The sequence below is a fragment of the Acipenser ruthenus genome, chromosome 27, assembly GCF_902713425.1.
Source record: "Acipenser ruthenus chromosome 27, fAciRut3.2 maternal haplotype, whole genome shotgun sequence".
NCBI lineage: Eukaryota > Metazoa > Chordata > Actinopteri > Acipenseriformes > Acipenseridae > Acipenser > Acipenser ruthenus.
The window spans coordinates 23,281,479-23,308,580 of record NC_081215.1 but is presented as its reverse complement, the minus strand read 5'-3'; the positions used below and the strand labels follow the sequence as shown (position 1 = coordinate 23,308,580).

The window sequence follows — 27,102 nt, the reverse complement described above, 5'->3', positions numbered from 1 at the left end:
GTATCCTCCTTTGTAAAAACTTGTGAAAAGTAATCATTTAATATATTTGCTATTTTTTCCTCTTCGTCAATGATTTTACAATTTGTATCTCTTAGACATTTAACCTCCTCTTTGAATGTTGTCTTGCTGTTATAATATTGGAAAAGCTTTTTGGAATTGGTTTTAGCCCCCTTAGTAGTGTTCATTTCTATCTCTCTCTTGGCCTTTCTAACTTCCTTTTTGACTTGCGTTTGCAGTTCCAAGTACTCTTTCTGTGTACTTTGTTTTTGGTCCCTTTTAAACGCTCTGTAAAGTACCTTTCTTCGCTGAATCTTTTTTTTAATTGATCTTTTAAAGCATTTTGGCCATTTTGTTTTAGATTTAGATTTGTCTACTTTTGGGGTGTAATTATTTAGTTGCATTTTGAATGCCAAATTGTAATGTCTAAAATAAAGTGGTCCATTCTTAAAGAGTTAAGGCACAGACATATATATATATATATATATATATATATATATATATATATATATATATATATATATATATATAATATTGTTAGACACTTTTCTTCCCATTGTTAAGTGAAAACATAATTAATAAAAAATGACTTAATTACTAACTGCATAAGGATAATCAGAACCTTATAACACATGATTGTTTTTCCTTTAGCCCCCAGCTTTACATCGTATTTACATAAAACAAAATATTGCACCAAAATTCTAAGCACATAAATTAAAACCTCAACAGTGAAATTTACATAGACATTTCTAAAAAGGTTTTATTGTTTTACCGCAGACTAGTCGATAACATGACAATCCAATATGCCCAAACTCTCTGACGATTACATCTCTTAAGACCATAATTTGGATTAGATCCTTGACCCCATTATAGGGGTAGAATTCACAAGTACAGTCAGTCTGTAATGCTGGTGGATACACATGTGATTTAAGAATTGTGTTGTGTTACCCTGTGGATGTAATCTTATCAAGATAGACGGATTCAATGACTTTAAGCCACATCTTCCCCCTTGAATCCCTTCTTGTAAAGTGGAGAGATTTTTGTAGCATCATGGGTAAACACTTTAGTTTAGGTATCTGTTATAACCAATTATAAACAATAGCAAAAGTGTATAATAATAGTTTTTATTATTTATAATCATAATCTATAACTGTTAATAGCAAAATTAGTAACATGTTTATAGATGGTTTATAATCACTTATAACAGCTCTATAAGCTAAAGTATTACTGAATCATGTAGCTGGGCTGTCTGAAGCCTAGTCCACAACAAACCAATACCTCCCCACTTTGTTGGCAACATTGTTCGGGACATTTTTGATATAGCAAATACTTTTAATAAACAAAATAGTATTTTATGGAAACACAATTTTTTGCATATACCAAAACATGAGATGATACAATAATCAATAGGAAATCTATTGCAGCATAAACTGACAGCACACCAAAAAAGTTGGGCACTTTTCTAACTGCAACAATAAACTGTTGCCCAAGACGCCATAAGATTATGTTGGCCGATTCGGTTGCTCTACAGTTCTGGCCAACAAAATCGACTCAGTATGGACCCAGATTTAGGTCAATTACAAGTGATAAAGGTTTAGAAAAGACAGTGTTTTCTCAAGATACACATTTACAATTCACAGACTCAAACAATTCATGGTAATTAAAGGAACATCAATTTATATACATATATATATATATATTTATATAAAAGCCTAAACACTACAAACCAGCAATAAGGATTACAATGCTGATGCCACAGTCCCTTAAACTGCAAATTGCTCTCCACTTGTGTTTATGTTCTTTCTTCGTTTTCTACTCATTTGCAGCATAGGTCACTTACTCTGTCTTACAGTTTTCCGTTGCATACAATCATTCCATATGCCTTCACTGTGTAATATTGTTACAATACTCAGCTATAGCCAAAGGTTTTCATGACCCTATGGAATTAACTATTTTTGCTTTATAAAGTCGAATGAAACCTGCTGAATAATGTTACATTAACCTATTAAATGACATACCGCTGTGTAATTGAAAAATTAGACATTTTTAAATCTCACATGAAATACTGTACTACTATTATGGCTTCCGGTAGACTTTTGCAATATCATTTTGTAGTTTATTTGATTACATGATGTTAAATAAAAGATCTCAATTATGTTCATATAGTTTGATTTTTTTATGTCTCAATACTAAAGTTCTAGGTGATGCAAAACTTTTGGCCATAGCTGTAGGTTTGGATTTGCATACCGCAAGGACATAGGGTATGAATCCAGATTAAAATCTATTACAATATCCCCCCCCCCCCCCTTTTAATATAAGCAGCATCAAGGGTTGAGTAGTGACATACCAATACATACTGATGAAAGCTGTGTACTTTAGAGGTACAAGAAAGGGCTGGACAAAGATGGTATATTATTCCTTAATAAGCATAGCAATACGCAAATAAGCCAACCTGCTGAACTGCTGGCATATAACCATCCTACCTCAACAATAAACCTTTATTAGTTTCTCCTTTAACCTTGCAGGCAGAGTATTTTTTATTCTAGAATTACCAATCCTCTGAATTTAATGTATTTTCTCACAAAATGTCTGGCATCATCACAACAGTTATGGAGACCCTTACCATTATAAAATGGCGGAACATTTTAATGGAAATCAGCGAAAACAGGGGAAGAAGCCTTTTTTTTGATAGGTTTAGAAAATGAAAATTCATTCATCAGCTTTCAAATTCACCACTGGAAGGTTTTGTTTCTACCATGATATACTGTACAGAAATATCTTTTTCTTCCTTTAATGTAATGAAAAAAATAAATGTACAGATTATATACCAGTGGCATTCAACCAGTTTGGTCTTGCTGGATTCCTCAAGACAGAAACCAAAACCAATTATGTTTTGTCTAGTTTCAATCCATATACAAGACAGCTATTTAAAAAAAAAGGAAATACATATTTTAATGTGGTGCACGCATTTAAAATGTATAGTACTGTAAATCTGTTCTGCTGTTGAAAAATGTTCATACTAAGTCTTCTTGTGTGTCCCTGTATTGGAAGTCTGATTGTCTGCTCTCATTGGCAGATACAGAAATACAGTTACAACAGTTACAAGTATTGTGATTTATTACTGTAGAGATAGTAATATTAAAATTTAGAAATCCATTCTCTCTCTCTCTCTCTCTCTCTCTCTCTCTCTCTCTCTCTCTCTCTCTCTCTCTCTCTCTCTCTCTCTCTCTCTCTCTCTCTCTCTCTCTCTCTCTATATATATATATATATATATATATATATATAGAGTGAAGCATTTTTCTTATGCATAATTATAGCAACATGGGCGAAATAACTTTCCCCTTTGTGAATTCACTCTTCAACTAACACAACACATTTAACAGATCTGGAATGAGTAAGAATGGAATCACGCATGGTTTCGACATTTAAGAATGACAATTTCTATCAAATTGGAAGTTCAAGTGTCTTTCAAGGACAACGGAACAGGGTATTACAACAGGTCCTTCGAAGCAGAATTTCCAGACAGCTTCCTCTATGGAGACTTTGGCAATTGTCATAGATGACCGTTCAGTCTGTGAGTATAAACCCAAAGAAGCTGACTCAGTTATTCTGAAGGCATTCTAAATCCACCGAGCAACAGATACTCCCATTCTGCAATGACAGCAACACAAATCTATATTAGTAATGCCAATGGAAAAGAAAATGTACAAAAAAACACAACTCTTTGATATATCGTTTTTTCTTAGAAAAAAAAATGTCTTAAAAAACTTAATTTGCAGTAAATACATATGCAGATTACATAGTACTTAATGTGTATGTGCTATATGCACTATTTGTAATTAATTTTAATCCACCAAAGATTATCACAAGTAATGCGCATACTGCACAGTATTACTAATATACATTAAGTACTATGTAAGTACATAACATGTACATTACAATAGGAATACCCATGTATTAAAATTGTAACTAATATGTAATTACCAAAAAAAAATCCTATTTGATTTCCAGTTAAAATGTTCATCAACAAAGTGACTAATTATACCAAGGTCAATGAAAAAGCATCCAAGATTAAATAAAGAAAGCAAGTTTCATAATGCAAAAGTACATTGGCCATAGCAGCTCAATGTTTACAGAGTATGCTTACAACACTGAGTCCCCATTTCGAAAAAAATAGCTATACTGTGCAGTGTCGGACACTAATTTTATTAAAGAAATGAAACACTAAAATCCACTTGCTTGTTTTACTGACAATCGTCGGAGTGGTAACCTTTTTAAAATACCTACCCTCCCTTCTTCTCGGTTATGACATTTCAAGCTTGGGACTGGAAGCAAATGTAATTAAGATAAAAACACAAAGACAGCCAATGCTGCTGTCAAATGGTTATATATATATATATATATATATTACTCTTTACCTTGCACTTGCATGTAGTGCAGGGCGATCCAGCCATTGTCCATATTGACCCACTGAGCCGTATGATTCCATAGTTCTCCAAACAGGTTTTTCTGATGTCATATGCAATGTTGTCAGCAAGGCACGGATCACTGACACAGCGAGGACAGCATTCTCCCTCGGAGACAGCCGTGTACTCACAGTCCACAACTGGGCAGGCAAGGGGCCAGCAATCCACTTCCCCCTCCTTTAGAAGAAAAAAAAGGAACATTTACGGCTGGTTTCACAGACCTACATTAGCACTAATCTTGGACTACCTAATGTTATTTTAAATAATCCAAAGATTAGTACTGAATGGGGTCTGTGAAACCAGCCATTAAGAGTGCTAACCAATGCTTTAAAATGCACTTAATTAATCCTCTTCATGTAATTAATTCCCCTACTAAAATTTGACACGAGAAAAATGAAAAAACTAAAATATTAAAGATTGGGACTAATGCTCTGAGACCATGGAATTTAGATTATTACAGATTAACCAAATAATTGATTGAGTGTTTAAAATGACCAGTTACATATTTCAATTGAAGAAATAAGATATACAGTACAGTGACGTACCAAACACCTGCAGTGCTGGCAGCTGTACGTCCAGTTGTCCCCACTGCGGTACACCTTGTGCCCACTCTGATGGAAGCACTGGCTTGTCACTCTGGAATCACACTCTGGACAGCAGAAAAGGTCAACATTGGGGTTCAGGCAGTCACATGCGGTTCTTCGACAGAAAATCTTCCCATCCTGGTATTAGGAAGAAGAATAGCACCTTTAAAATAGCCTCTGGTAGGGTTTATACTTACTGAAATATGACTAAAGATGAAACATTATGTTTTCATGGCTTCCCTGTTGAGCGCTTAGTAAATTAGGCCCTCAACTGCAGCCATCAGGATAAGATGGTGATGTGTAAAATCTCCAACCATGGAATATTTAAGGTAAGTGTTAAATATAAAAAAGAAGTACAACTGCAAATATATTTGTTGTTCATCCCTGTTTACAGAACACAAGTCATGTTTGTGAGAAGTGGTGTACATACTGTAGGCTACTGGGTATTATATATAAACTATATTGACATTTCTTTACACTTTTGCAAAACAATAATGCAAGGATAAGAATAAAAATTAAGAGGGAAGCCTTCAGAGAAGACGTAAAATGTCATGCCAGAGATTGCTGCAAAGTGTCTTGTATTTACAGTACAATACAAGAAATGACAAAACTTTTTACTACACGCCCATCTTTTCTTGCAAACTATAATTTGACCTGACATACTATCCTTTTTCCTTTACCAACACTCATCAGAACTGTGCCTTTTCCATTTCTGTACTGTTAACCATGCGATATAACCTCATCCAAAAGCACTTTTAAAAAAAAGTGAATCAGAATAGTGGTAAAGAACCTATAAAGCCATAAATGATGTACTGAGATGGGAACATTTATAATAATGAACTATAGCAATATCATATACATCTTACAGGCCAGTAAATGCAGTTATAATGAAAAAAAAAAATACATAATGGAATTGTGGGGGTAAATTGGTGACTCCGTCTGAATTTTATAATATAATAAAAGCACGTTCCATCTTGTGACATGAGCATTTCATCAATAGTGCCTACATCTCTAGGAATTAACCTGTAGTACACCTACACATCATGGAACCAATCCTTTCACAGAATAACCTGCTTGATTTTGGAATGATGTTGAAATGTGTCCTAACTCAACTGGGTTCAAATCAGATGAAAAAGCAGGTCATTTGACTTCCCAGTAGGGAATCCTATACTTCGTAAGGAGAGAGTGGGCTGGCATTATAATGTAGCAATGTGGTGATGGCATTCTAAGTTGCTAAAAAAAAAACTGCATGATTATAGGCATGGGACAGCAGGCAGGTTTGATGAAAATAAACCCCAGAACCCACGACACATACTGTACCTTGCAAGAGCACACAGAGCATCTATCTTCCTTCAGAGTCCAGACCTGGCCATTGCGTTTGAGCCCTCCTTCATGAGGGCAGTCTCCAGAGCAGGAGGGTCCGGTGGGACACAAGCAGTCAAAGCTGCCCTCCAAGTTGACGCAAGCAGAGTCATTCCAGCAGGTGTGTGTTCTTGTAGCACATTCGTCAATGTCTACAAGACAGTAAAACAAACTCTGCAATCTTTATTCTTTGTTAAAGAGACACCTTGGACTGTCATCCAGGACAGTAGCTGTATAAAAATAGCCATTACCAGTGACACAGCCGTTCCAGGGAGAATTCAATGCCTCGGCATTAGTATACTCAACTGACAGGGTCTAAAACATCTTACTAGATGTTACTTGCTCGGTATGCTTTTATGGATTCCCTTTTTACATTTAAAAAAAAAAATTGAAGGTTGTTCTATGCTTCTCGCCCATACATTCCCCATGATCCTGCGTCACTAAATTGTCGCTAAATAAGCTAAATAAAATGCCTCATTGTTGTTTATGTTAGCTATACTAATCAACGTGCGGTGCTTTTCTGAAAGGTAGTTTTAAATTAGGCAACTTTTCTTAAACCCACCAGGGCCTTGAGGAAAGATTATGGGTTACAAATAATGAAGCTATACGGTCAGCATTGTTTTAAGGTACCTTGTAATTCCATCAAAGTAATGCATGTAGCAAACATGTGCCTTTTGCTTTCAGGCAAATGCAATTTTTCTCCTGCTTAAACACAAACTTAAAAGAAAATGGAGCATTCACTTATTTTTGAAGTACGATCAGACCTATTTGCATAACTTCTTACCTTTCCATTCCATTACTGAACAGCCTTCCACATTCAAGAGAATTGTTTTAAACCCTGTGGCCCAGTTGAGGGGGGGGGGGGGGGGTGTGTGGGAGAAACCTGCCATGGATTTTATGCAATTTATTCCAGAAACAGATGTTAGTAATTACTAGTAAGACTGACTGATGTATTAAAAAACGTCAGCTGCATTTCATTTTAATACCCTTAGGCAGTCCATATGGCCGGGTTATGTTTAGTAAAATACAGGTGCATATAAGGTAATGTGTATTTGTGTCTTATTGGCATAATTCTTATGTACCATCTGTTTATGAATGTGCATGGCTTCTAAATTGTTTTTTTAGTAACTTATATCATTTACTTGATGGATCAAGTATTTAAGCTGCTTAGTGCTGAGATATACAACTGTGGTCCATTCAGACCAGGTATTTGAAAAAATGGTATTGAAAAAATCATGATAATGACGATTTGGAGTTGTGGCAAAGTGGTTAACAGTGTGCAGGTGCAAGAATGCAGCAGTGATCAACGAAGAGACAGACAACAATAATCCAGGTGCAATGTTATTTTATTTGTAAATCCATTTGGTCTGATGACACAAATACGGTAAATAATAATGATAACAAGCAATACAGCGGCGTGTATTGCTTCGCTGTAATCCACGGGTTGGTCCCGAAAATAATAATAGTCCTGTTCTTTTTACACCCACACGTAACACAAACACAATCACCAGTCCACAGTGCGTGCTCTAGTGCTTGTGGTGCAAATACAGTTTGCACCAGTTTGCAAAAACAGTGTAGTGTTGTCCAGGTTACTGCTGGCCTTTGGGACAGCTCCGGATCGTGTTCAACGTCTAATAATAGCAAACAAGTATTGCTTAGACAGGACAAAAACAAAACAAACACTCACGATTACAATGCACGTTCTCCTTCCGGTTCAGCTTCAACCATACAAAGGAACAGATCACTTTGCTACGTCCCATTTTGTACTGTCAATCATGACCCCTTGGTTAACTAGTGCAACCGCTCCTCCAATCCGTGGCTGCCACGTCTTTCCGGATCAATGATTCTGTGTATCGTAGCTCCGCCCCCTTTCTAGATGACCGACTTCCTTCTAACCCTGGGAATGAATTGTCTGGCCAGCCAGTCCAGGGCATTCTGTTCCCTTTACACAGTGCACTCACAGGTCAGGAGAGGGATTTATCACCAAGAATCATTCTGTCTCTGTCACAGGAGTTAATAGCTGTGAGAATGTAGCCCGATGTGCATATAAATTACATAAATGTAAATGTTCCCAAAGTACCATACGTAGATGAAAGTCTTGTACATATATGAGCTAATATAAAGGCAGATATGAGCAATGCTTGCAATTTAGGCACCCCCTCACCACCCCCTACATAGTAATGGAAACATCTATGGTTTAATATCCACTGCCTATTAACTTATAAGAATCAGTAGGAGTGAAGGGAGTTTTATCTTTTATGACACCTGGTGGAAGCAAAAACTGCTTCCAGAAATGGGGAAAGTCAATAGAAATGCCATTGAACTTGATTATGAAAACATCTCTCACTCTCAGCATAACGATTCCTGTGATTACCATAGCCCTGCAGTATCTGATTATGATAAGCAAAACTCTACATCTCTGGTTATGAGAGTACGTTTTTAATTTTTTCCTGATAATTGGATTTTCTCAAATATTGACACCACCAATTTTACATTTCAGGATGCTTTTTAATTTCACACTATATTAAGTCATACAGTTCTAGGTTTGGGTAAACCAGGACAAATAACAGTGTAGGACAGAACATTACAGATATTTAAAGCTGTACCCACTACACGATAGGCTGTAAATGCACCCTTTTTGTAAATCATTAAAATGTATTAGCTTTGAAATGCTGACACCATAATACATCTTAAGTAATTATTTTAAATAATGTTAATAGTGCTGTAAGTAGATTATTATAACTAATATTGGCACTCTACAAATAAATTCATCTTACCATGATGAAACGGAAGGCAGAGCTGATTCTTTCTTTCAAATTAGACATAGATGAGCGGATAAGTGACCATGATTAAGGAATGTGCATATAGAAGCAAATATGCACTGGGGTTAAGGACACTGGATAAGGGCATTCCCCTGTATCTGGAGTATAATACTATGAAATGATGGAATGCCTTCATGGTTTCTGGATAATTTGTCTTGGGATATACAACCATTAAAAAAAGACAAAAACACGTTGCTGGGAGAGTGGGGCGAAATCTTAGAAAACAGAGACCCTATTATATATTTTTTAGCAGGTGATTGATGTAACATCTCATCGACAGTTTCAACTGGCAAGTAACCATTCTTCATTGACTACTTTGAATTCCTTCGGGGGAAGTTGGTGGTTGAAATATGCAGAGAAGTCTATTTTCCAGAATGGCCCCCTAGATTCCTCTGCTGTTCATCGTGAAACATAATTCATTTGTGGACTCTTGGATATGGAAGCAACTGCCAACTGAGCAGCCGCATCTGCTGGCTTGCACACTGAAACGGACTTGCGAAAGGGAGATGCAGTTTTTATATACAGCAATACTGAATACTGCACATGTCAAAGATTCCATTTGCATCACACATTAGTAAGTGATGTGAGGGAGGTGCCCATTTAATAAATGATAGCAGAAGTCCTGTGAATAGCCTAAGACATTCTGTGTGGGAACAGATGAAGGCTTGTCTTTGACTGCCACTTGTCAATTCCTTGCTTCTATCACCGCTTACATTCTGCAGTGTTCTGCATGATTGGTAGTGAAGGATCTGGTTACAATTTTCTAATCTTTCCCTTCAGCAGCTAAGCCATTCTTGGGGGCTGCCTCACAAATATATAATCCGTGAAGAATCTTCAAATCAGATTGTCCCATTGTCACACAATGTAGATTCAGACTCTTTAAAATAACCCAATGAGGTGTTTACTCCTGTTTTATCAGTCTGAGAAGCCCAAATGCCACCTCAGAGCTGTAACACACAAACCAGTTCTGGAGGACTGGAGATCAACGCTGTCAAGTCAATCGTCTCTTTTCATCCGGTAAACCTATGTAGAGCATGTTGCCAAGCTACTGAATGTGTGCTTGCTGCCTGATTATTATGGGTCACTGTGCTCTGGTGAGTGTGAGGGCAATGGCAAACGCGGCTGTCACCCAGGGGGTCCCCTGTGAAGATTGACAACTTGGCATGACCAGGATTGGAACCTTCCAACCTCTCCTTGGAGCTTTTATTTATTTAGTCCTTAAACCAGAAGCTTCTCATAATCTATTGAGATTCATCTTATCCATTCAGTTTTGTAGCTGAGAGGACTGCAGCACAAGGAGGTGATGTGACCTGCTCAAGGTTTGTGGATAAGCAGATGTTTCAATATTGGACCTGGGTGTGGTCATTGACTGCATCTTTTTTTCAATGTGACGGATTGAATTACTGGTGCGTGCTGCTCCAGATTTGGGAGAAAAAAATAATTTCTATCACAATCGGTATGCCTACCTCCAAGTTCGCAAGCATTACATTTATCCACATGTATGAAAGACAGTCATATGAGGTTGTGTCGGCAGTAATGCATTTTAAAATTAAACTGACACTACAAAGATGGAGATAAGGCTGGAATCATTGCACGTCTGACAATTTATATCATTCTTTTTTTTTTACTTTTTACTTTAAAGGAATGAATCAAACATAGACATGTATTCATTTAAGTTTTCTTTTTAAATTTTGTATCTGGATTTATGTATGCACAGCATGTGACAGCACTATTAATATATGTGACTATAATACAAATAACAGATTAAAGATCACTTAGAAGTTCCTATTGCAAAGCTTTATTGTTATTAATGGCTGCTGCTCTGATCTTTTGGGGACAATGCATTATGAGACTATGCAGAGAACACATATTATATAGAGTACAAAACACTTTAATACCATTCCCCTCTCTTGTCTCTGAAATGCTCCTAAAGTAATTAATTTAAACCCATAAATGCTTAAAGGCACAGCTCCAAACTAATATTGCAGCTATCTTCCGATATTACCTTACAGAAAAAAATATAAAGCACATCACTTTGAAATCTTTCTTTCACAGTGTGGTTCCATCATTTGTATTCTATAGCCTAAGTTGTCCTTTTAATGTAGTTTACCTCTAGCCTGAGAAACAGATCTATTATTGCATTTATGGGAAGGTCACCCATCGCATCCATACTGATGCACAAATTTCCTCTCGTCGTTTGCTCCTTACTACATTTTCAAGTCTCAGGGGTCTCTATAGTCAACAGTACTTGGTTGCTCTAAAGAGTAGTGGATCAAAATGCAGTCACTGTTTTGATTAAAAAAATAAAAAATAGAGCCCTTTTGTGTACCAAGGTCAAGCAAGTCAAACATCTAACAGTGCATGCAAGCCTCTTTCAGTACATATCTATCTGTAAAAAATATTTTAAATCCGACTATAATAGTTTAAATAACAGAGATATTTCTTTCTTTCGCCATTTAGATGCCTGAATAGACCTCAGTGATAGACCGACCAAAATAAGAGAGTTATGTGCCAGTGCAGTAAGCAAAATCAACAAGGTAGTACACTATAAAGAAAGCTACTGTATGTGATACAGGGAAAGACCTGAAATCGATGTTTCACTGAAAGCTTTTGTACAGCAGTGAATAGAATTCCAAGGGAGATACTTCACTTTGATTAACCCTTTAACATACTAAGGACAAATTAACCCTATTGGATTACTAGAAATACAGCTGAATTACTTAATGTATCATTTTCTTTTTCTTTGCTATTTATGTCAATTTCAATATTCCGTCCATCATCTTCTCTTCCTAGAAGTTGCTTTTCAGTAGGAATTAAAACACCTTGATGATTTTTATACACTAGGTGGTCATCCCATTTAGCGTATAAAAATAAGTTTGCCTCACAGCTTGTTAAAGTGTCATGAGAATTTAATAAACACAAAACATCTTACTTGTAAGACTGGTTGAGTGAAGGTGAATGAAATAGCATACAGCCGTGCTTAAGCATAATGAAGTGGACCTGGAGTTTTCCATTACACTGATTGCAATGTTTGAGAGAAGTAACAAACACATTTCTATAAAGAGTGGTATTACAATAAATGCAAGATAATGACCTATAAACATTTGTACTAAAAAAGTATGAGCTGTTTGCTCTTAATTGCTTACCAATGCAAGACCCCCCATCAAGAGAGTAGGTGCCGTTGTCATGGAAACCGCTTCGGCACTCACAATGGTACCCGCCTGGAAGGTTGACACAGCGCGAGTGGTTGTGGCACCGAACGACCCCTTCAGCACATTCATCAATATCTGCCTCAGAAACAAAAAAATAATAATAATACAAAAAAATATTACTTTCATTTTCATTCACTGGCTGCTAAAAACTGCCACTGCATGCCTTTCTGGTTTGTCATTGTTGGCTTCCCTTGTCTATGAACAGTATCCTTTAAAACATACAGTACAGTGTATAGTATATTTTCTCTTCCATGACCATGTATAACAATTAAACTCTTTTTTATTTTCAAACATTTAGTGTGAGTGACTCGCTCTAACCCCTTCATCGATAATACCAGCTGTCTGAACAATCCTTACACCAAATTCATTCTAGGAGTATTTCGGGTTCATGTAAATGTTGAGATAAAAACAGTGCAAGGACTGGAAGTGCAGGATCAAAATGGAACCAGATCTCTTTAGGGAACGTTGGGAGGTAAAAAGGGAATTAGGCGATAATTCTCTGGATACCTACAGTGAAATAAAAAAGGTTGACCAACTCTGAACAACAGGTTAGGCAATATGTTTCCCAGGGGGGAAACTCTAAGTGATATTTGGTGCTTCCAGACCATTATAGCAATTACACAACATCGACCCACAGATTTACAGTATATAGCTTCTTTCATGGAAAAGAGTGTTACTGTAACAGATTTACTGTGATTATGTATTCTTTTTTTCATATTCCCTTGGTTGCTTACTCCTTGTGATATCTTATCTGATTTTCAAGAGCCTCCTGGGAAACAGACGAGTCAAAGCAACAGGAGCTCGTACAACTTAATCAGAATAATGAAGTATATTCCTGTGTTCACTTTGACAGCAAAAACAACAGCAAAAAGAATTCAGAACAAAAAACATTGCAGCAGTAATGGAATACCTTCATGCTGATGTAAAATAGCTGACACTAAATCTCTGTAGTTGTCAGCATTCCTATTTAAATGACTGCTGCAATGCAGATTTGATGTACACTTATAGTAAGCGTTACAGAAAACAAGTTTGCGAATTCTGTTTTGTAGAAAAGAAAAAGTGCCTATTTTGTATGCATTAAAATGATGAGAACATGCACCTGCTTGATAAATAAACAAAAAAAGAGTCTAGTGTTTTTCTTTTGTTGTTACCTGGTCTAAACAAGGGGTGCACCCCAAATGGGGAATGGATCCTGGTATGATGGTGATATTAAACTGCAGTAACTTGTGTGTAAAAGAGGAAGAAAGAACACTTTGTGATAGAAGCCATTTAAAGAGGCAATTAAAGCTGTGCAGAACCTCGACCATTTTAATGTTACACTAAAATATGATTCATTGACATCTGCTGTAATACATTTTGCCTTACGCTGGCCTTCTGTGCAATGCTCTTTATAATAAAGCACACGGCCCAATTCTATTTTCCAAATGCTTCAGCTTTGGGAATATTCACTTCTACCCACTGAAAACCTGCTACAAACTCTGGTATAACTCAAGTTATTCACCTGCAAATTTTTTCACCAAAAATACTTTAACTTTGTTTTTAAAACCATACCGGGCACTGAAACATTTCAGGATATTTCTAAAGATACAAAAAAGGCACAATCTACAACGAAGGTGGCAACATCAGTAAGTATTGTATTACTGTACCTACTGTACTGTACATTCTAACAGTCCAAATTCTAGTGAGGATGGAAAAAAGAAAAAAAAATGGCTCTCCTCCAGTGATCTTTAATTCAGATTTTACAGGCACATCGCTGCTCAGAAGGACTGAAGCTATTGATCACCCATTCCGACATCCCTACAGAGCAAGCATACCCAGGGAATTATGGGAAATGTAGTCCCTTATACATGGAGCAGAAAAGAACATCCCTGCCATTCCATCAACTACGAATCAAAGGGAGACAAAGCAGGTGATTTGACTGATGCGGAAGTAGTAGAAACAGTATATCAAGCCTAAGCCACGTAATATGGAACTATTCACTTATCAAACAGCTTTCATCAATTTCTTCCTTGCATAATTAAAATCTTTGTAATAATTCTTACTACTAATTATAAAACGGATTGAGCCTTTTCTGCTCTTAATTGTATTTTTTTTTACATGTGCTTGGTAACCTTTATGTACAGTACTGTTTAAAACAAACAGGCATTTCAATAGAAACAGTTTCCCATTTTCCATTTCTAAGAGTCCATTGTTAAGCATTGAGCCTCCGTCTTTTTCTGCCTGTCATTCTCATACCACGGCATGCTTCAATCCCCGCTTTTCTGTTTATAAACACAGTCTGTTTACTCTAAAATCAATAATAAATAGCTGCCTGCCAGGTTCACCAGATGTGAAGCAAAACACTGCATTTTAACATTAAAATGAGATTTAGAGGCTGCAGCTGTGTACTCTGTGTTTATTTCAGAATAAACACTGTTGATTTTTCTCGCTTTAACACTAGAACTGCCACGGCAGTCATTTTGACGGTTTGAGGTTTTCAAATTTAAATTACATTGCATGTCTGAAAGTTATGCCGTTGTCCGTTTATGATGTATATACATGTATTAAATACCCTGATGGCATTTGAAAGGCAGGATCATGAAAATAAGGAAGTTATAATCCCACCCATCTAGAACCACCAAAGCAGTCATTTTAACTGCCTTTTCACAATTATGTTTTTATTCTGAATATAACCTACAACATTCTATTTTATTTTTATATACAAGCCTGTTGTTATCTCTACTGGACCTGGCAGCCATCAATTCCTTTGTTTTGTACAAGGAATGAGGAAAATATCAGTAGGCGAGATTTCATCTTGAGGCTAGCCACAGCACTTCGGCAGAAACATTTCGATCAAAAAACTGCAAAGCAGCAGGCTGCAGCAGCTCAACCTGGATTTTGTTTTAAATAAAAACAACTTTTGTTTTTACAGTTTTGTATGTACACCTGTTAACACACTAGTTTCTTTTGAATTTTTTTATTTTATTATTATTTGTTTATTTAGCAGACACCTTTATCCAAGGCGACTTACAGAGACTAGGGTGTGTGAACTATGCATCAGCTGCAGAGTCACTTACAATACGTCTCACCCGAAAGACGGAGCACAAAGAGGTTAAGTGACTTGCTCAGAGTCACACAATGAGTCAGTGACCAAGGTGGGATTTGAACCAGGGACCTCCTGCTTACAAGCTCTTTTCTTTAACCACTGGACCACACAGCCTCCTATTTTATTATAGTTTTTTATTTTTTGAAGTAGTGCAGATGTTTGATATGATGTGCTTGAATAAAACGAGTTGTATCCAATAGTTTGTCTTTCATTTTAATAGTGATGTTGTTTAAAATGTAACAGTCACAATGACTTGCCTGCGGTGGTTTTAGGTATGAGTATTATTGAGTTGAGTTGAGTGTTAAAGCCTGGATTTGCCTTGTGTTTCTATGGTTTGTCGGGTTGTTGCACATGGAAAAGAAGGTGCTAACCTATGCAGATCAGCTTAACATGAAAACAGTAGATAGATGACTGTTTTTTAGGCATATCATTGATTGGAGGATCTATGTGGACCAACTAACTCTTCATGTCTATACACTGCAGCTGCAAACCTTTATTACAACATCCTCTGAAAAGAACATCTTTGATGTTTCTCTTCTCAAAGCTGGAGAGTAAATATGAAAAAGCTAATACTTGCGGATTATCAGTTGATGCTCTGACATCAAAACAGCCTTCTGCTGTCCAATAGAAACCTGCTAGAGCTGGAATCTGATTGGCTGACAGTATTGAATCGTTTTCTGATAACACCTTTCAGTACTTTGTGTTGAATAAATGATCCGTGAATTACTGGTAATAATGTATATAAATGACATCAGCATTAAAAGCCCAGGTTTTTATTTACCGGACAGATGTTACAGTGTACACTGTATTCTCATACAAACATTTTCTAAGCGAGATATGAGGCAGCGACAGAACAAATACTCTTGCCTCAATCCATTAAAATCTTTGTAAACATAAAACAGCTTCTGGGTGGCGAGGTTGGGTTAACATATTTTTAGAAAGCTGTTCTTGTGTATTTTTTTATGCCATCCTGCACAGCAAAAACAACTTATGATTCATCTTCTAGATGCATTAACATTTTTTTCCCTTTCTCATTAGTCCAGTTCTACTTCCTACGCTTTCAAAGATTTTCAATTAGAATTACATCCGGGGCTTCCAAATATATTTATACAAGTGAACCGTCTAAAAACGTTTGTCTTTTAAAGCAGCTAAAAGAAATGCACCACCATGTCATATTTATCCTACTTAGAATCTTCTCATGTGAGTACTGCCATTATCAAACATCTTTAATAACTGTGGTCTTACTGCTATTTTCTTGAAAGCCCTGTAATTTTCTTGTCATTGTAGCATAATTGCCTGCTTGTCCGCTATTCTTCAGGTTTGGTGACCATTGTACTGTAAGTGCCACTAGTGGCCATCTGTCTGTCTCTAGCCTTTTTATATGTTTTTTTTTCATACTTACCTGAATCTCTTATATCTTTTACTCCAGTGTGGCCTATACTGGTGTAAATTCTAATTTAACCCTGTAATACCCATTTCTCTATCTCATATAATGCAGTGCTTATGTTATTATTTTTATAAATCCAGCCTCACAAGCCAGAATTGTTCATATGCAGTACATTATGTGTTATATAAATAAAGCAGCCTTTCTGATTTAAAAAATGCTTGGGCATTACAGGGTTAAAAATCTGTTGGACAAACAAAAAAAAAAACATTTGTTGAATAACTTCTACAGGTTTTGGCTAAGTTATTTACAGTGCACTGACTGAAGTGTTCAGACGTACAAGTTAGAATAATTCAATTAGAGATTGTAGTGATTCATTTTCAAATGAAATGATGTAAATTGATTATTTTCTCGCAACTGTTATTTTGGTAATCTCAAGAGAATATCTAATGGCTTGTAGCAGGATATTTTGTTCATCACAGATGAAAATCTAAAAGCTTACTCATAAACCACCCATGCCCCAGGCCCTTTTATTATTTGCATTTTTCCACAGAGGACAATAGGCTCACTTTGTATAACAACTGATAACAATAATCATTCTATAATGGAAAAAAACAGGGGGTGCACTATTGTGAGGTTGCAGAGTTCTCATCTTCTTTATGTTATACATAGCTAATGTGTTTTTTTTTTTGTTGCTCCTTTTGGTTCAATCACTTTGTATCCTGTTTTCTTGTGCGTGGTTCTTTGTTTCATATTCTCTTGTTAAGGGTCTCTGTACAGAACACACTTTCTGACACACAGATCTAAGAGCTTGAAAATCAAATCATCACTTTTCACGTTCAAAGTATCTTATGCACAAAAGAAGCGCCAATTTTGTTATAATAGCTCTTCCTGCGAAGTGCTACAAATTCAGAGCTTACAGATCAATAGAAAGGCTTGCTGACTGACTGCAAAAGCTGTACACAAACTCATTATAAAAAGTGTTGGAGCCAGGATAATTGCTAAACCATTCATTACTAATACAGCGTTTGTAGATTTTACATATTTAGTGCATCACAATTTAGCAGGTCATTTCTTCCTAATACAGCAATGGTGCTGTATCAATTGATGATGTAAATGAAAAGGAGCAGAAAAATAACATAGGTGTAACTGGGAGGGGTTAATATGGTTTGGATCACCCCCCCCCCCCCTCCTTTGCCTCTTCTGATGTATTTAGCTTCCAGTCCAGGTCATACAGTGGACTACATTTGCAAATATCTAAACCAATTAATGAGAGCATGCTCACTTTTCAGAAGCTAATGCTGTGCTCAACATTTCTTTCCAATGATTTATGACAAAAACACCAACTGCGTAACTTATTTTATTCAATTTCAATCTACCAAAATTCTGCCAAAAGGAAAAAAATTATACATGCTTTTGAAAATCGCCGATATGCCTGTTTACTCTTTTAACAATCAGGAAAAAGTATTCTCAGTACTGTATCAAGAATTACAAATGTCAGAACTCTCAACCACCAATTATGATGTCTCAATCCAAAAATTCTAGGGGATGCAAAACTATCCATAACTGGATTCACTTCAATCACCCTATACAGTAATACTGTATGCCTTTCTCTTAATGAAACAATGAGGAAAATCAGATTTGTTTCCAGTTCTGAACTTTCTGTCGTACAGATTCATTTTTTTAAAGGTCAAATTAGCTTTAGAAAGGAATAGTGCACACTAATGAGCGCATGTTTTAAAAGTCACCTGGCATGCATACCTTGGGTCTTACTTAATTTCCTTTTCTGCTAAATTTTAGTTTCCTGAAATAATGGAAATGTCTAACTGTTTATCAGCTGCCTTTTCCATTTTCAACCCCAACATCTTCAATTCATTAGAGAAACTGGAATTAGAAGTGTGGTCCTTTAATATGTCATTCTTGGCATAATATGATTAATCCTATTTGGAATGTGCTTGACTTTACCCTCAAGAGTCCATTCGTAAATTGATTTTTCTTTCCTGCTCTTTTTTTCCCCCCTTTGCTGGTAACCCTTTTATTAGCTGATGTGAATCAAGTGAATGACCTACAGTTGGCTTAGTTGGGATAATGTGAAACGCAGCCCACCATCACTCACATTTGTTGTTCATAAAATCAATACCTGCAAACCGTTGCCCATTGGTTTTCCATTCTACACCAGAATAGCTCTTAAAAAGAGGAACACGTCACTTTACAGATTCAGCTTTCTTCAAGGGATGGTATGTATGTTTCCTTTGGGGTTCTTACAATGTATGCTTTTCTGCATTTGAAAAGGGATCTGCCGTATAAAATGAGGCTGAAGCAAATGCAGCACACTGTTCCTGGGGAAGCTCACAGTGGAGAGATCATATATTATACACATCTGACCATGCGGAACAGTATCCCAAAACAGTACATAAAGTCCCATCAGTGGATAGCAACTATATCGAAACCAGGAAAGCCACCTTAAAATTTTTAGAAGTACTTCCTTGCAACAGTCTTCTGGAATCTGTATGAATACATCATTGGAATAAAGCCTTCTACTCACTCGTGACTGATGACATATAATGTATCTCTAGCAACATAACGTGTTTTAAATGGTCATTGAGCATTGGTCTTTATTCCACTAATAACTTCTCTGTCTCATCTAACCTGTATGTATAAATGCAATGCTGGAAATTATTAGATCACATGGAAATATGAAATATATACATTTTTACCTATATAAAATCCACATATAAAATATATAATCTTGCACTGACCCCTTGATCTGCTCGTAGGCTGTCGATAGATCCTCATTCATTCGAAAGCCAGCTAGGATCAAATCCAGATTGTTTCCCTAATAGATACTTCTAAACAGTAGCATTAATCTATTAATATGTTTAAAAAAAATGCATGGACTGTAATCAATAGTCTTGATTCCTGCTCTCTGCCCTAATTCTGTAATGTAAATATCTTTGCAATGCATACCAAAGGATAGGTCAGAATGCTTCTATTATATTCATGCACAATTGTTTTTTTAATTTTTATTTAATTGTTTTCTTTTTTCTTCTATTTTAAACTACCTTAAATATATGTACAGTAATGATAGTAATCTGCAGTCTGCAACAAATTATTTAAAAGACAGATTGTGGGATTGTGGCAAAGTGGTTTGCAGTGCGCAGGTGTAGTGGTGATGTGATTATGAAACAGAAGACAGACAACAAAGTTCACGATCTAAACTGGTTTTATTTTTATAATCCTAGTCTGATGTATTGCACTGTTCCAAAACAATGGGTTGCAGTCCCAAAATAATAAGACAAAGTTTGTAAATAATAAACACATTAGAACACACACAAAGACACACGTTCACAAGTCCAGAGTGAGAGCTATAGTGCTTGTGGTGTAATACAATTTATCCATGTACAATGGTGCAGTGTAGTCTGAGTTTAGTGCTGGCCTTAAGCAACAGCTCCAGATCGTGTTAACCATCTAATAATGACAAACAAGTAGATTTTTAGACACGACAAAACAAACAAAACACTCACGGTATTTCACAGTATAGGGATTTATAGCATATTCGCAATCAAATACTGCCTGTGCATGTTCAATTAAATGGTTAATTTAAGGATTCCTGCATTGTAAAACACTGTAACCGTTCTGTAATATAGCAATCTGCTAAGTCAGGTGGTTCTGCTAACATTTACATGAAATGATACGAATCCACAGCAGTCTAATAAAGTCCCCTTTTATAACACTATAGTTGGAAGCCATTGTTACAGCTTTTTGGAATGCTAAATAACAGTCATATTGTATATATTTTTTTAATAATAGAGTGTTCAACTTGGAATGGCTGAAATACAGAATGAGACTGTTCTTGAAGGTCCCTCCTAAATTCTATGACCTGGCAGATTGAAGGCCTGTAGTTACTCATAACATCTGGATGTATTTTTCTTTTCCATCACAGTATTTATATTCCTGGCATAATAATCAGGCAATACAAATGTTATGAATATTAGAAAAGGCAATTAATTTCAAGAATCTGAAGTGAAACTGTGTGTGTGTATATATATATATATATATATCCTACTCTAGCTACTTGGTATAAGAATGCATCAGGTCCCAGGAGCCAGTAAATAAAACACAGTGCATTTGCTTGTCTCTCTAAATAAGTACTATAATTCTTCTTACTGCTGCCTCCACAAACTGTTTAATAATGCGACTTGGGGCTATATAAAGTTGAAGTCCTTGCTCTGAGTGACCCAACTAAAAAACCCACACTCCTGGCTATATCAAGTCTATATCAAAGATCAGACTAAAAGCATCTGAAACACATCTTTTGGCTTAAAGACAGATTTTTCTTTTTGAACAGAAATTCCCATTTAAAGGTGACTAGGTACTGGTAAGTTCTTTTGTGTTTCTCACTGTATCCACAAGGATGGACAGAACATGCCGTAGATGCTTTGATGATTTTAATGTTATCAGATTGCATGAGAAGTAACATATATGTCGAGGGAATTAACCTGGAAATACTTCCCATCAAATCTGTTCTGTATTATTCCATTATCTGTATTTTTAGTAGCTTTTAACCTCTTATATCCTCCAGTTACACTAAAGGAGAACTTTGGTATTTGGTAGGATGTATGAAGTCTAGGGAACACAGATGACTCTTAAATATTGTGAAGTACCTGCTGTACTTGAAACATGCAGCCCCTTTGGGGTACAGTATTTAGACTCAGCAGAGCTTTATACAAGCATTGCTTGTAAGCCCATGGGTAATTTGAGTTGATTTCCCTTATAAATTAATTATTTTGAATACATGCTTTTCGATTCCTGTTGAAATTCTGTTATGTGAAAAACATAATCTTGGGTATAATATCCTATTTTTACGTTTTTTAATGTTTTGTGATGTCTGTGCTGTTAAAATGTACTTAATCTGTTTTTTTGTTAACCCTATCCCTAACTCTCATCCTAACCCTTTTATGATACAATTGTGTACTTACATATATGCAAAAAGATTTACACATTAAGTACATTGTAGCTATACATAATAACATTGTAATTCTGTGTAAGTAATTAGAGACATTTAATGTAAAGTGTTAGAGAGTTTAATAAATAATAGGTTTAAGCCTGACGCTTCAGGCATCACTGCCCTCTTTTTTTAATCCTCAGGGTAACAGATTTCCACTAAAAGCCTTTTACTCCTGTCAATATTTCTATTCTGTTACCCTGGTGTATTGCGCAGCTTGCATATAAACACAACCTGTATATAACACACAGGATTCTTCCAAACACAATAGGGTGCATGCTATAGTCTAAGAATTCTGCCAGACCCTAAATTCCAAGAAATACATGTGTCCCCTTTGCTCATATTGGAAAGATATGCAGGTGCTTGTTTGTACTTCCATTTGAAGATAGTGTGTATAGGCCTTATCTGTCTCTAGTTCACTCAATTAAAATGGTATTTTATTAGCTTGTTTCATGTTGCCGACAGCTTGTTTACTCTTGGCTATTGTCAAAATGACAAATGTAGGTTATCAGCTGTTCTTTGAAATTGTAGGATAATGTAAACTGTACCGAGTTAATATGTTCATACTGTTACTTCAATAGCAAGAGGTATCATGTCTCTGGCTGCAATTCCAATAAACAGTTTTAGATAGTAGTGAGTAGCAATCCCAATTAGCAAAGCTGGGAATATGATTTTTTCTTGGAATATATATATTACAATAAAACAAATCTTTACGTGTGTGTGTGTACTGCATAGTAAGGGAATCGCTCAAAAACCTAATCAAACGACCCTGTTGTTCTACTTTTCAATATTGTCCTCCACCTCCCCCCCCACCCCCCGCCACTATGAGCAATTTACATTGTTGTCAGCTATATTCAACGGTAACAGAAATTGGAAGAATTTAACAGTTTGTAAACAAGCTTTTACAAGCTGCTTCATCAGCAGACTTAAGGGGCGGTAGCAAAATGGTGGTCAGCATACACATGCACTAGAATGGAATTGTCAAGCCAGACAAAAGCTCAAAGAGGAACTTCAACACACACACACACACACACACAAAATGAAAAATGTATCAAACAGTAATCCCTCACACAATATCTGACTGCAGTATGACATGCAATTAGAATATATCTTGTTCTAAATCCAGGTAATTTTAAATGCAGCATTGTTTTGCAGTGCAACTATAAGTTTGTAGCTATACCGAAAGTACCTCCCCTTTGACCCCCCAGAACAATCACTGTTAGTTGTTCTTTTTCATTTTGGATAAATACAGTATATTAACTGCTTTTCAAATGGTACAGATTAAACTACAGATTAAACATGTACCTGCCATATACTCAGGGTTATCAACAGATGTATGGGAACAAAATCAAGTAAAAGAAAATGATTATTAAGTAGGAGCTGAGGTCCAAATTCATCATAGCTATCTCCAATTAAAAAGTGTTGAAAAATATACAATAGCTTCAGCTCTTTTTGGTTTATCAACAGTGCTTCATTTTACCTTTTACAAGTACTGCTAGTCTTTCCGAATCTGACACACTAGTTTTCTTTCTCTGCAAACATACTGCTGAATATGGATGTTCCAGAATCATACCGAATGTGGCTGTTTAGAGAATTTTAGCAAGCCCATATCACTGACAGTTCATTACTCCTTTAGAACACAGATTTCTAATTCAACACAGATGACATGCATTACTTTTCATTCAGGGCTCAAGATAAAGCTTACAGTATGGAACTGCCAGACAATCCAATGTCCATTTCCTCGCCTGTGATTCTTTACACTGTCAATCTTGAAAGTGTTACTAATGGGGAATGTAAAGCTAGGCTAAAATATAATGATTTTAAAGTAATCTCAGTATGGCTTTCAAGATTTAAAAAAACAGGTGTGTCTAATCCCAGCAGGGGACAGTTTGATCAAATCAAATTGTACTATGTTGGGGCTTTGATTTCACAGTTGCAGAGTTAGATCTCAGATGGTTTCACTGCACCGTCAGTTTCTGTTCACAAACTGCATGTCATCTTGTCTGCAAAAGGTGAGCTGAGGTATTCCTGTGTATCTTGTCCTATTGCAAGAGAGCAACCAGTAGCAGTGTAGCTGGGGAGGGTAGTCCTGTCATAGTCCATCACATTGTTGAGGTGAGTTCAGGTCCAGAACAAAATCAACAACACTGGTGTTCTAGTGAATTGCACAACAATAGCAGGAGTTTCACTTTGTAGGATGAGTTAACTCAAAGAACTGCTTAGTATTGGGCCTAAAGCCAAAGGAACAAGCGATAATAAAACCTGCAAAATTGACTGGTTCTGTGGTCTTTTACCCTGGTGAGCAAATTAAACTACATTTTATCACCAGATTTCCATTTGATTCCTTCATATTTATATGAGAAATGCAAATTAACCCATCATCTGGATCATAGGCTTGCATTTGTAAATCTACGTAGCTCCAAGCTAACTGCAGTCTTCAAAAAGGAACAAAGTACAATAAAGGAAACAAGTGCTGATTTTACTAAGACTGAAAGATGCTCTTCTTAAAGTATTTCCCAGTCCATGTTTCATTTAGATTGCTAAGCCGCTGTCTACACATTTCCCACAACCAGGCCTGAATAAGATAACAGAAACTCACACCCAAGAGATGTTAGCTCATCTGCTAAAATATTGAACAGAACAGAATTCTGAAATGTATCGATTTCAAAATATCCAAAAGTCATGTTTTAATCATATGGTACCATCAGCATCTCCATTCCTCTTAGAAAATGTCTTGGCCCTCGCTTCACAATATGGCCTATAGGAGTACTACATGCAATTAGTGTTGAAAGAAGGATTTCACCTTTTCTAATAAATAATGGGAAATATTCAGTAAAGCTTTGGTTGCATTGTGATCTTTGCATGTCGAGTAATTTCCTCTTGCTGTTATGTTATCCAGATAAAAAAAAAAAAACAGGACAGTGAGAAAGGGGTTATATTCTCTTATTCATACCAGCTAATATATTTAAATGTCAAGGCAGAAGATAAATACGCTGTAGATATAAGTGCATTCAAAATCAATCTACTTTGCTATTTGTACACCACTAGTGAAGCACAGTCTATTGCAATCCTGTATTAACCTTGTGCATTATACACTGAGAAGTGTGTGTGTTTTACAGACATCTGTATCTTTTTTCCTCACGATAAACCTTGCATTATAAAACACAACTTTAATACTGCAGAGCAACAAACCACAGTGAGAAAATCAGCATACACCTGCAGATTTGACTGTTCAAGACACATACTAGCAACACAATGAAGAATAGCGTATACATGTTTTAAAAAGAATACAGCACTTTAGATTATGGATCAGTTAAAAATAATTTATAATATACCTAGAGATGTTATAAAATGTGTTATAAACAATAACACACACTTCGTCACTATGTGTCAGCTTATGTGATACGCCATCAGTTTAGCGATTAAGTGCAGAAAATAAGTCCTACCTTTTTCACAGTGACTTCCTGTGAATCCAGAAGGGCAGAGGCACATGTTTGGTGACACACATGCCCCCCCACTCCTGCAGCCTTCTTCGCAGAATGCTAAAAAGAACAATGCTTTAGTTAATAAATTGGACACATGGAGAAGAATATCTTTTCCAGTTTCATAAAATGGCAAATGAAATACACAGTAATATTAAGGTGAACCTTCGATGGACAAGAAAATAAATATCATTTTTAGTTACCATAGTAAAACTTGAAGAAGGTTCAATTGAGACTGACCTCTCCTGTAAACCTACTGACATGCACCAGTATTTACACATGTCCTCTGCACATCTGATACACACTAAAAGGGCAATCCCAAAGGGTCTAGTATTAAGAATACGAAGAAAATGCTCAAAAGAAAGTGATTATGTAAAACAAAGAAATGTATTAAAAACAAATCTTAAAAAAGAGGATACAAAGAAAGAATTATAGAGACATAGTTAAGAGAAGTGGATAAACTAAAAAGAGACGATCTACTAGATTATAAAAATAGAGATAAAAAGGTCAAAAGAGTCCCATTAGTAATGACTTACTCTAAACTTTTGCCCAATATTTCTAAGATAGTTTGGAAACACTTGCGGATTCTACATAATTCAGAAAAATTGAAAAAAGTATTTCTTAAGGCCCCAGTTGTAGCATTCAAAAGAGTAGCTAATTTAGGTGATATTTTAGTTCACAGTAAACATAAAAGAATAATTGACAGAATAGGTTCTGCAAATACTTGCACTAGTACATGTAAAAGTGTAAATACATGGACAAAAGTAAAAATATAATTAAACATAAGAACAACACATATCCACTAAAAACTAATATCTACTGTAAAAATGTTATTTATGAAAAAATGTGATGAAATAAAATATGTTGGAGAGACTGGGACAACTTTATATAAAAGAATTCAGAACCACCTTTCATTATGTCACAATATATAGAACACCATTACATCAATGGTAATAAATATAAATTATTGCATATAAACAATAACAAGAAGTTGTCATGTCGTCAGAAAACTATAAATAACCCCAATGTTTTGATTCAAACACATGCTCCCTTGAGAAAGATATGTACCATATCGAAACGTTAGGGCAGCTGGCTCGTTGAGCTCTCTCTCTCTCTCTCTCTCTCTCTCTCTCTCTCTCTCTCTCTCTCTCTCTCTCTCTCTCTCTCTCTCTCTCTATATATATATATATATATATATGCAATAGCTTTTAAAAATATATATTAGCAATAGTTTTTAAAAATATAATACCTATACTGTTGCAAAAGAATGCAAGCTACATAAAAGCTACACAAATAACAATGAAGCAAAATAAAACACAGGTCCAGATTATTACAATATAATACCTTCAATATAATACCTTCCACATCAGGAATTGCAATATTCTCTGATCATTCCCTCTTAACTTTGTAACTACAATTTGGGTATCAACTTGTACTGTTTTCTTAGTAAATATTAATTTTTACCTTTTTTATTCATGTGTGACTTGAACAAGTTTAAAGAACTGGCAATGCATTACATAACTTCTTACACGAGGAATCTGTGTTTACCCTGTTTTTTTAAATGTAATATTAACTTTACTGTACTAAAAGCCCAAAGATTTACAACAACAAAACATTAGAAAACATACATTTAAACAAATGATCATTTGATATGAAATCTGGAAAAGTTACCTGCCGAATATAACAACCATTTAAGGGAAAAT

The 27,102-nt window shown here is 35.8% G+C and overlaps 1 protein-coding gene across 1 annotated transcript in view; it reads right to left on the bottom strand.

Annotated features, from left to right (window-relative positions):
- Positions 1–541: 541 nt before the first annotated feature.
- The window catches only part of LOC117432083 (protein kinase C-binding protein NELL1-like), a 130,553-nt gene continuing 103,992 nt past the window's right edge, over positions 542–27,102 (bottom strand). Inside the window, exons 15-20 of the mRNA XM_034053533.3 lie at positions 25,364–25,459; positions 12,378–12,518; positions 6,368–6,561; positions 5,009–5,185; positions 4,416–4,640; positions 542–3,648 (exon numbers count right to left, since the gene is read on the bottom strand). Coding sequence (XP_033909424.3) covers positions 3,598–3,648; positions 4,416–4,640; positions 5,009–5,185; positions 6,368–6,561; positions 12,378–12,518; positions 25,364–25,459 — 884 coding nt within the window. The 3' untranslated portion in view covers positions 542–3,597. The remainder of the gene's footprint in view (positions 3,649–4,415; positions 4,641–5,008; positions 5,186–6,367; positions 6,562–12,377; positions 12,519–25,363; positions 25,460–27,102) is intronic.